Source organism: Lissotriton helveticus, chromosome 4_1, assembly GCF_964261635.1.
Source record: "Lissotriton helveticus chromosome 4_1, aLisHel1.1, whole genome shotgun sequence".
Lineage (NCBI taxonomy): Eukaryota > Metazoa > Chordata > Amphibia > Caudata > Salamandridae > Lissotriton > Lissotriton helveticus.
This window is the reverse complement of record NC_136063.1, coordinates 363,663,882-363,680,476: the sequence shown is the minus strand read 5'-3', so window position 1 is coordinate 363,680,476 and position 16,595 is coordinate 363,663,882. Positions and strand designations below refer to the sequence as shown.

Sequence of the window (16,595 nt, the reverse complement as noted above, 5' to 3'; positions counted from 1 at the left end):
AATTGTGCATGAGTGTGTGGTGCAAGGTGTGTTTCCTGTATGAACGCCACATCCACGTTCCATCTGTTAAGACTAGCAAATACCTGTCTGACCTTTTGAGGCCTAGAGAACCCCCTGATATTCCATGTAAGAACATTCAAGCCCAATCTACCCTCCTTCCCAGAACCCATGGATACCTGCAAACATAACAAACACCATCTCTACATACATCCCTCCCTCAGGTAGTATCCACCCTCCAGTAATGTAAAGAACAATCACTTCAATGATAGCATAGTATAATGAGGAAAACAACAAGCAGTACATATACCAGGTTGTCGGTCTTAGTAAACTGTCAAACATACCCCCACCCTGAACCCCTCCCACTCCAGCAACCCCAACCTGCCGAAGCCATGTCCCCTCAGAGCACATTTCCCACAACCATAGAACCATCAAAACAGTGCCCATAATTAGAACACTTCGTGGGTAATACCCTTATGGAGGTCCACTAGGAGCACAACTCTACACCCGGTGGTCGGGTTCCGGCGATACTGCTAGCAACTGGATATATACATAAGACAAGTGATCGAACCCCCCGCCCCCACCCCTCACCCCCCCAATACTTCGGCCACTCGTTACAACGGGTGTCAGTGCCTCAAGGGCAACATCGCGATATCACTGCACTCATCGATGTTCGCTGCTAACAACAAGGTCCATCTGCCTCCTGTACCCTATGCCACCCCGACTAAGTGCGGCGCGGCCAGAGGGCACCTCCGCCAATGTTACAATGGAATGCGACGTCAACCGCTGGGGTCTGTGCCGCAAGGCAGTGCAACCGCACACGTGAGAGTCATGCACTCTTCCAGCGGCCTTGTTACTCCGCAGTGTTAGAAGTTATTGTTAATGCATGAGGGGAGAGCCCCACACAGCTGTCCGCTACATCAGCAGCCCATTCCGGCCTCGCGGTTGAATGCATCGTGGGTTGGAAAATTGAGCATGGGGTGTCCACAGGCGAAGTAGTCAACAAGAGGAAAAAAAATGAAAAACAGTGTTGCACTGCAGCCCCCAACGCGCCAACGGACGCCTGCCCTGGTGAGAAAGTGCAAGTGTGGGATAGCTACATTGACCTCCCCACTGAAGATGACCCCGGACAGAGCCGGCCAACACCACCAAAAACGGGCCAGTGGTCGTACACGTCGTTGAATAGCATAACAAAACTCACCGCTGCCTGATGATAGCCCGCTTCAATAGCTTTAATCCGAGTCCCCATTCTGGTCCCGTTGCGAGTCTTCTCTCGATTCACGCTGTGCTCTTTTTATAAAGTCCTGGGCCGCCCTCGGGGATGTCAGCACGATTGGTTTCTCCTTCCACATCACTCGAAGCCTCGCTGGATAAAGCATGGAGTAAACAACGTTCATTTCCCGCAGCTTGGCCTTCACGGAGGTGTATTCCTTACGTGCCTGTTGTACCGCTACCGTGTGATCCGGGTAAAACTCCAGGGAGTTGCCCTGATGGGTGATTTTGCCCTTTTCCCGCGCAAGCCTGAGGATCGTGTCCCTGTCTCGATAGTTGAGAATCCTCGCCACAATAGGTCTCGGTGTGGCGCCAGGTGGCGGTCTGGGGACTAGTGATCTATGGGCACGTTCCACTATGAAGACCGATGACAGGGCCTCCGCTCCAAAGAGATCTTTGCATAGGTTTTCAACAAATTGCTCCATCCTCCCAGTGTTGGTCGTCTCCGGCAGGCCCGCTATTCTGACGTTATTGCGCCTCGAGCGCGCTTCCAAATCCTCCTCCTTAGCCTTGATCACCTCTAGGAGCCGTTCCATTCCCGTGCATTTTGTGGTGGAGGCCCTTGCCTCGTCCTCGACTGCGGAAATCCTTGTCTCCGCCTCATCCAGCCGTTCACCATGTTTCTCCTGACGCGCGGTTATACTATCCATTCTGCATGTGAGGTTATCAAGCTTACCGTTAATATCCTGCAGATTTGACTGTATCGCCAGCAATATCTTCTCCATATTGGACCCGGATGGTGGGTCGGCCGCACCGCCTTCCTCCACCGCCCCGTCTATCAGTCTCGTCGCTTTTTTGGAGTCGAATGAGATCTTTGACTGTTGTTTATCAGGTTTCCCCATGGTGGTGGAGGGGGAGGTCACCCTCCTGAGGATAGCCCCAGATGTCCTCGTGGCCCTCGCTGCCGCCGCCGTGATGTCTCCGTGCAGAAGTGTAGCGATCACTCGTGTCAGCGCCCCAGGGCACGGGCTCACCTCATCAGACCGCACAGTCCCAGTGGGGGGGCGCGGCTCGCGTAATCCGCCCTCGGCGTGTTCCGGCGTTGCAAGCGACCGTCTGTAGCCCCGTCCTGGGCCCTGCAACAGGCCGCAAGACGCGGGATCGTCTCACCCCGCGTGTGCCCCACCGTGTCTGGGTATCGTGTCTTGGCCGGTCTGGCAGGCGCTCACGGGGCAGTGTTCGTGAAGGTAGCAACTTTGGCCAGGTCAGGCCGCCACTATGAGCACACAGCAGCCTGCAGTGTGTTAGCGCTATTACAGAGGACTCAGGTCCGAGCAGCAGCTATAGCGCGTTTAGGCGCGAAGGCAGTAGACTCGGCGCTCCGGAGCCGCTCGCCGCCATATTGTCAGGCAGTGGCGTCAGGACATCAGCAAACTGTGTGGCAGGTAGACGAAGTGAATGGCAACGCCACACATCTCAACAGTTCCTGAACGTTGAAGCTCACCTCCGCTTGCGATGATCAGCACAGGAGGGCAAGCCTAAGCCGGGTCGCGTCCTGTCACCGGGATCCGCCGTCCGGCGGCGGCCATATTGTCAGGCAAGCCAGCGAGCTCCGCATCCAATACTGTGAAAAAGTCGTTAATACCGGGGATTTAGTTGAAGCATCCCCTCATCGCCGATGCACCTCTACTTCCCATGAGTGATGGTGGCCTTGAAGAGCGGAATAACGGGGTGAGGGCGGACATCGACCACCTAGCTGAAGATCGCCCGGCGGAGCTGCGGTTCAGGCAGCCATTCCGTTGTGCGCCCCCTAGCGCCTCCTAGTTTCATAAACTTGAACCGTATGGGTTGAATTGTCAAGTTGATATTGATTTTCCAAATCAGGGAGTCTATGTAAAGTATAAATAAGAAAGGAGAAGCCCTGTCTTATCCGCCTTGTGATCCAAATACGTTCTGTTTGGCCTCCCATTAACCTGAGATGGGCTTGGGAGGCTCTATACATCACCCCATAGCATCAATAAAGCCTTTACAAAATCCCAGCCCACTTAAGAGAAGCCCACAGACACTACCAGGAGACCCTATCAAACGCCTTTTCTGCGTCAACCAGAGTTATGGACGTAGGGTCCCTGGAGACTGAAGCAGCATCAACTAATGTAACCACTCTACGAATGCGGTTGGCAGTTCCTCTGCCTGCAATAAAATCATGTTGTCTGGGGGATATCACCCTACCTATAACAAGGCTTAACCGACTAGCTAGCACGTTTGAAAAAATCTTGTTGTCGCTGTTCATGAGAGTATGGGTCTATAAGACCCCATATCATTAGAATGTTTCCTCTTCTTTAAAAAAATAATATTACCCCCAGCCCAAGGTTCTGGGTAAGCCACCCCTTTCAGAGCCTGACACATTATGTTGATTAGATCGGCCCCCAAAGTTGAAAAAAAGACTGGCGGGATCTTATCCAGGCCCGCAGCCTTTCCAGAGAGTATGTCTTTTAACACCCTTTAAATTTCTTCACCTGAGAATGGGGCATCTAAAGATTTCGCTTCTTCTTGGGAAAACTGCCTTAAATATGGCCATACATCTGTAAGCCCATTATAATGTATCAGGTTTGTGAGGGCTCTAAAAACCTTGCTTTCCGACAGACATAGGTACCAACATAGTAACTAGGCTTCCCATCCCAGAGCTCACCCAAACTGTCAAGCCACCCAGTAAGTTCTTAGTTAAGAAATTCAAGGATGTCGAGATCATCCCCCGTAGATCCTTAACCAGAACAAATAGTACATTTAAATTCAAGGTAATGTCTCTCCACAATAGTCCAGCGATCAACTCTATCTGTGACACACCTTTGGAATGTCATACCCGCCTACGGGCCAGTATGGCCACCCCTCTGGTTCTGGTACCCTGTGTGATATATGCAATAAGATCATTCCCCAACTGTTTAAATAAATTTTTCCTCATTCCCTCAACATGTGTCTCCTGCAGAATATCAGCATGCACCATTTTTAAATCTTCCTTGACTTTGCGCCACTTCAAGTGATCATTTAACCCACATATATTTACTTTTGCAATTCAAAAACTTATGTTATATTATACAGTTCCAAGAAATCATCTCTTGTTTCCCATATCTCATGGATTTCCTCATGTACCAGTGCTTTTTACCCCTAGTTTTTTCTACTCCCCTAAGTGACCCAGCCCCCCAAAGCCCATCCTCACTCCCTCATCCACTTCCAAATACCCTCATACTCCCCACCCACCAACGTTGTGAGGCAAGCAGACCAGGATGGTCTGGATAATGAAATCTTTGCAGACAGGACTCCCACCACCACTCGGGCCATAACCCACTTTAACACCTATGTCAGAAACTGACCCTTACTATTACCACTGCTTAAAGCAGCCCCATAGAATGAACCCATCAAGTAAACTACTGGAGGCTAAACTACTATGTCTAGGTTGAACCAGTTCATCCACATACTCTTTCACTCTTAACTCCAAAGTGAAAACTCTAGTTTTGTTTTTAAATATTATTTTCAAACAAGCTGCGTTCATTAAGTATGCCCGGCCCCCAGGGCTTGGCATGGTTGAATCAGTTGTCTGAGCCTCCAGCTCCTCTCCACAGTAAAGTGGAGAAGATTTGGTCTTGAGAAAAAAGTCTGACCCTCAAAAGTCTGTTTAGCATCAGGGCGAGATTTTGCAAACACAGTTTGTGGAGCAAGTAATTCCCAAAGTAAATTATAACAGCTTTTGGCTTCTGGGCTTCTCCAGTATATGACTGATAAAATGTCTTTAAGTTAAACGGATAGTGGCGCACCTGCTGGACTTCCAATTCCCAGTTCCATTGTTGAAGCTCTAGGAAGGCTCCCTTTATCAGGTTCAGCATATAAGACCGGATACCTCTCCCTAAAACTCCTTCTTCGATACCCAGGATTCTCAGGTTGGTCCTGCGCTGCCTATTTTCCAAATGTTGTAGTTTCCACTGGATGCAATAATCTGTAGACCTTGTGCCTCCATCTGGTTTGAGCCCTGGCAACATTATTTTCTACAGCAGCTGTCCATTCTTCCACTGCAGTCGGTCTAGTATTTTTATCTACACAGGCTTTAGCCATTTTTCGGACTGCCCTTTGCAGTTTTTAGTAGCCAACCAATTCTTTTTCCCATCCACTCAGGTCTCTTTTTGAAGGTGTTTGATAGACTCATAAATCATCTTCAAGGAGGATTCCTCAGCTTGATAGGGCATTCCTGCTCCTTCTAGATTGTCTTTTCCTTCTTACTTCTGTGCCTGGGACACCCTTCTGGATGCCAGGGCTGGAGTTAGATGACTAGATATGGCTATATATCACAGTTCTCTTTCTACCTGAATGCACTAGCCTATCATCAAAACATTATTTGTTCACCAACCTTTTGTTCACCGATTACGAGGTAGACATTGTGCCAGTGTATGCGTAATTTGTGTTTATTGGGTTCTCATGATACATTTGAATGAAGGAAACAATATAGAAGCACACTGAATTGTGTTTGTCCTGTAAATATGGTGCACGGATATGCTGATTTTACTCTTTTTTTGTTGACTTATCAGCATCTCTAAGGCCTGCAGCGGGTGGAGGGCAATCCAACCTGCTACAAGGAGACCTGAAAACATGTTACTATAAACAAAAAACTGCAGCAAATAGTAGATCTGGAGAAAAGCACTGTTACCTTCCTTTTACCGGCCATACATTCGAAAGTTCATAGTGCTTTACATTTTGATGTGCAGGAGAACAGATGACAGGAGACATTTATTAAAACTCAAGCTTCATGCTTTGACTAATTGGCTTTGCCTCAGCTTATTTGCTCAATGCTTTATTCTCATTTTATGGGAAAACTCTGCTATTAATATTTGATGTTTAGCTTTATGCTAATCTCACTCTTGCCTTTATTTTTGAGCTCTTCATGGGCCCTAACTGATATCATTTGTGCCACATTTCTTACAATAGGAATTCTATCCTATATGAAACACACTGTATGCATATTATAATACACTCTGCACTAACTATATTTTTCAATTATCAATTCTGAAAGCCTGATTGATATGTGTCTAATGAATCAGAGGATGTTAAACTTTGATTAGGAAATACAACTCTTTAAAACTACTCACAAGCTCTCAGAATCAGAATCCGAATCAGAAAAATGCTTTATTCGATTTTAGCAAAAATATAAAAGCATAAAAGCAACTGTTAAAACAATCAAATTCATACGAAGTCATAGTTAAAAAGTTATTCTATACACAAAGTAGTACTTTTCACTTTCAGTAATGTTAAAAAATATTCTATACAAAAAGTAGCACTTTTCTCTTTCCATACTAAGGCTAACAAGTTATTGTATTCCGTTTCTTCAGTATGCTCTTTAAAAGACTGGTCATAATTACAGTACTATATTCATTATCCAGTTGTTGCAAAAAGAAATAGGCTGGGCGGCATTGCCGCCATGCACCCTGCTTCAAATACTGCTTAATCCACCTTACACGTTCTTTAACGTATTACTTACAAAATAATACCATGTGAATGGTAGATTCCTGGGAGATGTTATTACATGGACAAAACACCAGGTCCCTCGACCAGTCATTTTTAGTTGGAGAAGTTACCAAGCGATGGAATGTTTCAAATCTAAACCTGGTTAAAATATATCTGTCAAAACCCCTTGAGCAATAAAGCAGATAGGTTGAATCGTATAGCAGACCAGGGTCATCTGGTGTTGAGTGACAGATTTTTTATTAATTTCCTCTGATAGTCTAAGCAGTTCGAAGTGACTCATGCATAATTGTTTCAATGCCTTTCTGGATATAGAACAGACCAACTCAGGCTTATCATAAAACTCCGGTCTGTTTAGGTCATTTAACAGCTTTCTGACGTAATTTAGCCATGGAATATTTCTTGCCTGGTCCAGGGCCATTATATCCTTAATAATTTCTCTGTTTAAGCCCAGTGTAGATGTGGACCAAACTCTATGGAATAATAAAATTGGTTGCAGTTTAATAAGATCTGTAATAAACTCAATTCCCAATTTAGCATGGCAGTTAAAAACGGGTGTACTCTGCGGGACCGCTAAAATGTACCTTAAAAAAGAGTTTTCTACAATTTGTATCAACGCCACATTACAAAAACCCCTGATACCCGCCCCATACATTGCTATGCTCCTGCATTTTGCTATATATATTTTTATTAGGATCTCCGGTGGTCTTTTTCCAAATTTTTGTGCAAAATTCATTAGTGCCGCGGTCATTCTTTTAAATAAAAGAGTCCTGCTCCTAACTGCTGGGCCCCAGGAGCCTGAACCCTCAAGGAGTATACCTAGACAGTAAAATGTTCTAGAATATTAAATTTAAACATCACCCACTACTAGATTTTTACCTTTATTTAGTCCTTTCCCGCACAACATCACAAAAGTTTTCTTTGCATTGAGTTTTAGGCCCCTACTGGCCATAAACTCAATGTAAGTGGAAAGTGCTCTCTGTATACCTATCTTGGTTCTTGCCATTAACACCGTGTCATCCGCGTAGATAAGGGAGGCGATCTGCTTGTTATTATATCTCGGCGAGTCTATTACATTGGACCTCAATTCCTCCTCCAAAGCATTGGTATATATGGAAAAGAGGAATGGGGCCAAGACGCAGCCTTGTCTAACTCCCCTCTCCACACGGAATGACTTGGTGCACTCTCCCTTGAGGCCATGTCTCACCTTTGCGGTGGCTCCTGAGTTCAATTGTCATAGAAATTGCACAATAGAGGGCTCCACACTTATATCCTCTAAAATGCTCCATAGCTTATTATGTTCTACACAGTCGAAGGCGGCCGTGAGGTCGGCAAATATTGCATACAGGCGCCCAGTCTTTGCTTGGAAGTATTTTCCTTGGAGTAGCGTAAAATTTAAAACCTGTTCTACCGTGCCCATCCCCTCCCTAAAGCCATATTGGACCTAGCTTAAAATGTTATTGTCTTCAGCCCAGGTTTGAAGTTTATTTAACACCACCCTTCCTGCAACTTTCATTAGGGAATCCAGAAGAGATATTGGCCTATAACAAGAAGGGTTCTCACGGTCCCCTTTTTTATAGATGGTTATAATAACTGATTCGAACCAGGATTTTATGAACCCCTCTGAGCAGCAAGCCTCTAGAACTCTTGTCAGAAGTGGGGCGCAGAGATCAGTAGTCATCTTAAATAAATCAATAGGAATGCCATCGGGACCTGGAGCCTTATTTCCTTTACTTTTGTTATTCGCCAAAACTACTGACAAACTCTCATTATTGACTGCAGTTTTTTTCTATATGATTACTTTCTTGTGTATTATAAAGGAGCTCTTTGGTCAAAATTTGGTGGCCAAGATTCATCACCTCAAGCTACTGGTGTGGAAAAAGATTGATAGTAATTGATGGTAATTGCACCACATTTATTACATTTTCCAAAGAGAGCTTTCTGTGAGATTTCTGTGTTTTTAGGAGCGACAAAGACATGCTGGACTGCCTGAAACAAATAAAGTCAATGAATATAAATTGAGCAAATGTACGTTGCAAAACACAAAGCCAAAAGTAAGCAAGGGGTAGAATGCATTCCTAGGCCAGTTTTCAGTATGTCCCTAATATGTCTTTGCAATCCAAACAGCATAGAGACCTAAAAAGTAGTTCATCATATGTTGCATTTTTATGTTAAATGTAGCTCATATGAAAACATTACTTTATGTGTTTCCAGATGGCAAGTAATGAAGTAACACAAAGAGCTGAACCACCAGCAAATTATGTGTCAACCGTAACGAAACTCGTTGTTGTTACCCAGCCGGAGGCAGGATTACCCGGGGCACTGCTTACTCAACAGCCCTCGATACAGGCAGTGGATGACAATGTAAGGCATAGTTTGAAATCTTTAACTGTACTATTGCACTGTTCTCTGATGTTTTGTTCGAAGAAGATTTAAAAGCTTCATTAGAGTTGAGTGGTAACTGAAAATTCTTCAGTGTATGGAGCACATTCCATATAGTGTAGAAAATTCTGCTAGTGGATCCTTCCATGTATTTAGAGTTTCCTCCAGTAATTGGATGATCACAAAGTTACCACCCATCTGAAAGTGAAGTCCAGGATGCTCCTGTCCATATTGCACCCATCAAGTTTTACCTTAAACTGATCAGATGTCATTATTCTACTGTCTTGGTATATTTATTGTTGCCAATATTAAATGTAGTTAAGATTTGCTCCAAATTGGAGGAGTCTCCCCTGGTAACTGTGCTGTAATCAGGAAAAGCAGTGCTGTCAGTGCTATAGGTCACATGGAAATATATGGCCTATCTGGATAAACTGAAGTATTTAATATCCAGCAAATTAAATCATCTGTTGATTCATTAAATCTCATTTGACACAAATGAGAAACACACTTTTTATTATTTAGAAATGCATCAGTTAATATTTTCCTAAGCCATTTTTAAAGGTTAGATAGATGAAAGTAAGAATTGAATTCCAGAATAGAGGACAACCTCCCTTACATGGAGAGTGGACTCCTGAAAGCAGGTTGGAAAAGTGGAGATACCCTTGTAGCATGTGTGATTTAATTTTTAGGTTCTGTGGGATGTTGCCAGGCAACGGATGTATGACATTACAACGCATGCCTTTTCCACGCATGCCTTTATAACGCTGTTTTTACAACGCATGCCTTTACAACGCATAGTGCTTTCGGCGCTGGTTAGTGAATAGTTTAATTTACTATTCCAACTCCAGTCCCCGTGGATAGTAGGGAAGGTGTTGGATAGTAAATTAAACCTATTCCCTATCCTAGAGCGCCCCCCAGCGCAATGCGTTGTAATGGTTTGCGTTGTAAAAGTTGCGTCGTAAAGGCACTGCGTGGTAAAAGTTGCATTGTAAAGGATGTTTCCCCCAGGCAACAGAGGTGTAGGAGTATAATCCCCCAAATATTGAAACAGATTAAGACATGGGCCAGGAGTATGGGGCGGTGCCTGTCTGTAATGACAGCTGTACTAAAAACAATATAACTGAATGTCCCTAAAGTAGTTAACAATGTGTCTGTTTTATTTGAACATCCTGAACTAGCCCACAAGTCAATGGAATAATCAGTGAATGCGGCTTGATGCCATTGTTACAGTTGGTACCTTGATTCAGTTACAATTTGTATAACATTGATAGGTGTGTGGGTGATGAGGGGGTTGGTACTAAAAGATATGCAATCGTCCCACCATTTCCTGTAATAACGTGTGGTATGCTTTCAAAAGTCTGCAATAAACCTTGAGAATCTATGCCAATATTGTCAAGTTGATTGTCTATTCAAGTTGGCTTGTCAATGATGGTACCTAATCTTTAGACTAACCTACTAGGCATAATTATGGTAGCAAATATAGATATGTCGGACAAAAATGTGTTCCCTTAAAGCACATAACGTTTTGTATTTTCCGCATTCAGATTCGTAAAGAATATAACACTCATAACTGAAGGTTAATTAGTTTGTCAAGTTGCCTAATGTAAAGTGCATATTCATATCCCTTAATTGCCTGATTTATTTTGAAAGGATCTACAACCAATAAAGACTTCAGAGAAAATGGGGATAATTTAGAAATCACACTGTGAGTTGACTTTCGTACATATTGGTCGTGAATAAGTCAACCTATTTTTCCAAAATTACCCAAAAGAGGGTGTGATTGAAAGAGGTCTATTTTCAAATGGATAAGATGATCTCCAAAGAGATTCATGCTTATTGTAAACTCAAAAAGAGAAGTGCTAGGTACAGTTGAAAGGTGAGCTGCTTGAATACATACTATCAGTGGCATTTATAACACTGGCCAGGGTGTAACAAGACTGTCCTTTTTAGGGCAGCTCCACCAAAACCATGTTTGCCTGCTTGTTACTGTCCAGGGCTGTCACTTACACCAGGACATTCCCAGCCAAGAAAAGTGAACAAATGTCTCATTTCTGCTGGAAAAAGACTTCTGGTGTGTCAGACACAAAAGTCAAAGAGCATCATAGGCCTTTGACTTTTTTTCCCTGAAGGCAGTAAATAAGCATTGGAAATGCAATCGGTCTCGCATTTGTTTGAGCTACAGCAATTGGTATTGTAAATGGCAATGTTTTTTAACTTATGTGTTATGGAGTGTATGTATGTGGTGTATAGTGGAATTATGTAGGTTAGATTAGCTTATTAGTTGTGTAATTGTGTGGTGCGGAATTGTATGGTGTAGTGGAATTATGTGGCATGGTGTGCTGTGAAAGTACGGGAATAGTAATTATGTGGCATTGAGTGTAATGGAATTATGTGGAGTGGAATTGTGTGTTTTGAGTGGAATTTTGTGGAATGGTATTTGTGCTGTGGAGTGGTATGTAGTGGAGTTTAATTATGTGGTGTGCTGTTGAATTTTGTGGTATGATGCTGAATTATGTGTTGTAAATTGGATGTATGTGGTGTGTAGTGGAATTGATTGGAGCTGAATAGTGTGGCATGGAACAGTGTGGTGTTGAGTGAAATCATGTTGAGTGAACCAGTTGGGTAATGTGGACACTTGTTGCTCAATCCAGGTTTATTCATTCCATAGGTTTCTAAGTGATGAGCCCAGCCCCTATCGTAGCTGGCAAACAAAGCAATTAAGGCAGCAATCAGCTGTTGAACTAATCGGCATTCATGAGAGTTGCTACAACTTAGGTACATGCTGTGGCTCTGCCTGATGACATCATTGTAGTAAATAAAATGTGCTGACAGGGCGATAATTCACACTAATGTATATTTATTTGCAGACTCCTCACAGTTCAGAACTGTGTCTTTCCCTGAAGCAGATATGATTTATTTTAGACCCATGTTGAACCATGAAGTTTGAAGAGTTATCCATAGTTCCAAAAAATGTATAAACTCAGAGTAGGATGAAATGTAAACTGAAGAGTGGGTTTGGTCAGCAGTTTGTTTTCAGAATAAAAAAATATGGAGCACATAATTATTTAGATAACATAAATATTTATAGTTTTCTGATCTCAGTTTATCAGGTCTGAGTTCATGTTACTCAAGCATTTGGAGACAGTGCTCTAAACAGACAGAGAGCAGAGGAACTTATTATTCAGGCTTTCCAAGCTACTTCTCAGCAATTCAATTCCTACTAAGAGGGCAACAGGAGGTGGTGGAGGTCACTGACAATGTCCTCGCGGAGCTTCATGATAAAATCATGCTTCTGCAGTACAACAAGGCCTCAAATACGGCATCGAGACAAAAGAGTCACAGACTCAGCGGTCACTGGAATGAGACTGGGACACAGAAGAGCCAGCTCTGCAAGACATTGAGATAGATGTTTGTCTGTGCCTTATAAGTGTGTTAGTTTCAGCAGTGATATCCTGGCCTAGTTAAAAGTAAACACTTTGGGGCAGATTTACAATAACTGGCGCATCACAGGTATGCGCCAGTTATTGTGCGCCGCAGCTTCGCCACTCATGGTGCGCCGCATTTACAATGCGGCGCACCATGGGGTAAAAACGGCACACATGCGTGACGCATCTGTGCCGTAAAGGCGGCGCATTGCTGGAGTTGCGTCGCAAGCGCGACGCAGCTCCAGCAAGGCTCGGGGGTGCCCTATCTATCCAATGCTGCGTCAAGCCTTACGCCTGCTTCAAGCAGGCGCAGGGTTTTGACGCAGCATTGGCCTAAAAGTGACTGAGTGAAATCTTGGAGATTTCACTCAGCTACTTTTAGGACGCGTTCCTTGCGCAGGAACGCCCCCCCCCCCTCCTGCGCCGGAACGCCTCCTTATGGCGCAGGGCTTTACAACGTGACGCATCTCCCAGATGCGTCACGTTGTAAATACCCCGCACCCTGGCGCATCTTTTGCGCTGCCGCTGCGTCACAATAGTGACGCAAAGGCGGCGTAAAAGAGGCACAAGGGGCTTGTAAATCTGCCCCCAAATGTTAATCTAGGTTCCGGACCTGCGGGGTCCTCAGAAGCCTGAGACCCATGGCAAAACCCCCTGCCTAGTCCCCTTTTCTAAAAGCTCGGTCTCCTTACTGCATGAAAGCCAGAATCTGAAATTCTACTATTTGGGAGAATTTGCGTATGGAGGTGCACACGTCTGCACCGAAATTGCTAAACATGCTTTTGTTCACAAACATCTTCTAACTCAGCTTCATTCTGCAGCATAGAAGTGTATGCGGTTCAGATAGAAGGCCTTAGGACAGATTGATAATCTGAGCGATCATCATTCACAAGAAGAAATGCTTCAACTGCTGATGAGCTGTGCTATTATCCCTACAGTGTGCCGTGCAACATTACTAGTTCAATTTCACAGAGTTCGGAATGAATGAAACTTGTGCTGCAGCTCTGATATCCGAGCATTCAGATGCTTGACGGGGAGCTCATAAAGCCGGAGACACAGAGTAGGAACAGATCATGTTTTTGACAGGTGGCATTTCATGTCCTTGGTAGTAAAGCAATGTTCGATGCAATCATTCTTTACCACAGAAATATGAAAGTAGAGTTACGGATGTGGCAATATGTATCTAAGAGATCGGCAGCTATAAATATACAAAGAGACAACTTTCTATTTCTTAATGAGAGATTTCCGTTGAAAATTCTGTTATTTTTGGTTGGCATTAAAAGTGGGAGAGAGATAAATAAGTGCAGGGGCTTGAAACAAAATACGGTAACCTTCTCATGGCTAGATTCAGAGAGTTCCAAACTGGTTCCAGTGATGAACCAAAAGAAAACAAAATCACCTTCTGCATTCTGGCATGCATCCACCCGCTCGCACAATGGGCAGCTCCACATGTGTGCTTGTCTGCTCGTGATGTCACAGCACTTATAATGGAGCATTTTTCTCCTTTCCCTGTCCTATCTCTACAAATGAATGGAGGGGGGCTGCGATCTGATAGTCTATGGTCCGTCCCCTCCATTGGCTCCTTGCCAAAACAAAGAGCACAAGAGATTGTAGCAGAGATACCACTAGGAACCGGTGCTGCCCCACCCAGTCTGAGTGAAGTGAAGCTCATTTAATGGTACTCACATTAACCCTGGGCATATTTCACGTAGTAGCACTACGCGAGCTATGCGTAGCTACGCGAACAGCGTAGTACACTGTGCAAAATGCTGTTCACACTGATTGCACAGTGCCGTATACTTGTCCGCACTGCGCTCAAGTAGATTTCTACTCGAGCAGCAGCTTTCTCAATGCGGACTGGTAGTTTCTCATCGCGAGTGGTCGCTAGCATACGCGACCACTCGCAATGAGAAACCTGACCTCCCTGGATTGAGGATCTCGCTGGGAGGTTTATTTTCCACGCTTGCGATCGGCAACTTAATGTTGCTGATCGCGAACGAGAAAAAAGTCTCGCAGGGATGCTCGCTTGCGGTCACCAACTTGACGTTGAGGGCCGCCAGCAAGCAAAATCTGACTGCTACGCAACACTACGCGTGCTTGCACTGTGCTACGTGCAATTTGCGCAGTGCGAAGTAGCGTAAACTTCACAAACTATGCTGAGAGACCTACACTGGCTCCCCGTCGACAATAGGATCACCTTCAAGCTCCTCACCCACACACACAAAGCACTCCACAATGCCGGACCAGCCTACCTGAACAGCAGACTCCGCTTCCACACCCCCACCCGCCAGCTCTGCTCTGCCAGCCTCGCCCTGCCACTGTCCCCCGCATCCAACGAACGACCTCCGGCAGCAGATCCTTCTCCTACCTCTCCGCCAAGACCTGGAACACCCTCCCTACCCACATACGGCAGACCCAAGACCTACTTGCCTTCAGAAGACTCCTCAAGACCTGGCTCTTCAAGCAGTAGCAGCACCCCCCCTCCCCTCAGCGCCTTGAGACCCTCACGGGTAAGTAGCACATTTTACAAGTACTCTGATTGATTGATTGATAGTACTACGCCCAGGGTTACTCACAATACAGAGCAAGTAGGCAGCAATAAATGTGTAGGCAGTTTATCTAGGCCTGTTTTTGCGCTTCTTTGATGACCTTTCCATAAAAAACCAAAGTGGCAGCGTGCAGAGAACTAGGAACAGCATAGGTGGTCACTTAAACAAACAAGGACTGGGTAGGGGGTGGGGCTATAATGAGGCCGGCGTTGTAGCATGTATGGGGCCCTCCAGGTCTGCTCGAAATGCTATTTAAACAGGCCAGCACAAAGAAAACAATACACAAACACATCATTACAATCCGCAAGGAGAGGCAAACAAAAAAGTAGTGCCATTGTAACCCATAACTCATTAAGACACTAGAAATACTATTTCAATCACAACGTTTGCAGTGGAGGGACACTAATTAAGTTTCATTAATCTGTAGTCATGCGATGCTCCACACAAGCCACAAGAAGAGACGTAACGTGACTCCTGCTGAATAGGAAGGCAGCAAACGAAAGTGATTATGCTCTTAATCAATGGTAAATGTGGGCGGGCTAAAAGCACCTTCTGAGGTTTTTTATTTAATCACGCCATGGTGACAGTACGGGCGCGCTGCCTGCAAACTCGGCCTATAAAGGGCATCAGGTCTGCAATACCTACAATGAATTGGAAGATGTTGGAAGACGTTCTGTCACTATTCGTTAATTTTGATTACCCAAGCTGCTTCCACCTTGGAGGAGAAAGCCCTTAGGGGTAAAGGCCCAGGGATCCAGAAGGGAACTTTAAATACAGCAGGCCATCCCAACCTAGACCAGAGTAGTTGGTTCCCTCAGTCCCCTAGCCCATACAGCACCCAGTTCCCTTAATGCTTCCTTTGGAGTAGGCCAGCAATGGGACATTTCCCCAACAATCGCAGTTCTTTCATCCACCCAGGTCTTGCATTTCCTAGTTCATTTAGATGAAGAGGGAAGTTCGTTTTTGGCAGCTGGGCCACCAGCTCTTCTGCTATTTGGAAAACTCTCCTGGAGAGTATCTGTTATTGGACACAGCACTGAAGAGGTCATCCATCTGATGGGATGACACCACCTTTTTTACTGTTGGAGCCCAATGCAGTCCCAGACAGAAAAGATGCACAAATAACCCCTGCGCCTCTTTCTGAGATGTTTTTTATGGCTTGGCGGAGAGAGTAGACCTACTTAATTGTGTGCCAGAAGGGTTTCTCTGGGCAAATACCTGATGAGCCTTGTGACTGACATTAGAGGGTGTATGGTTTATCAGCCCATGGGCATGGCTTGCAGGCTGATGGAGGCAGATGCGTGAGCTCCGAGCTCCGCAATGGCCCTGTGAATTATCTTAGTTAACGACTGTCCTATCCTTGGGAAGTCGTTGCAGAATGCTCCCTCATTAGCGTGGGGCTCTAAAGAGGTGATTGCGGCTCTCACCTGGCTGAATTGCGGTGTGTGGCTACGGTGGTGACCTTGAGGGACTACAGGCTGAGGAAGACAAGATGGCGCCAGCCTGGGTGAGGAACAAGCATGGG

General features: G+C 45.0%; 1 protein-coding gene across 1 annotated transcript in view; it reads left to right on the top strand.

The window, feature by feature from the left end:
* LOC144828000 (fibrocystin-L-like) overlaps nucleotides 1–16,595 on the top strand; it is a 1,506,874-nt gene that overhangs the window by 1,470,921 nt on the left and 19,358 nt on the right. Inside the window, exon 82 of the mRNA XM_078686147.1 lies at nucleotides 8,929–9,078. Within this exon, the coding sequence (XP_078542273.1) occupies nucleotides 8,929–9,078 (150 nt within the window). The remainder of the gene's footprint in view (nucleotides 1–8,928; nucleotides 9,079–16,595) is intronic.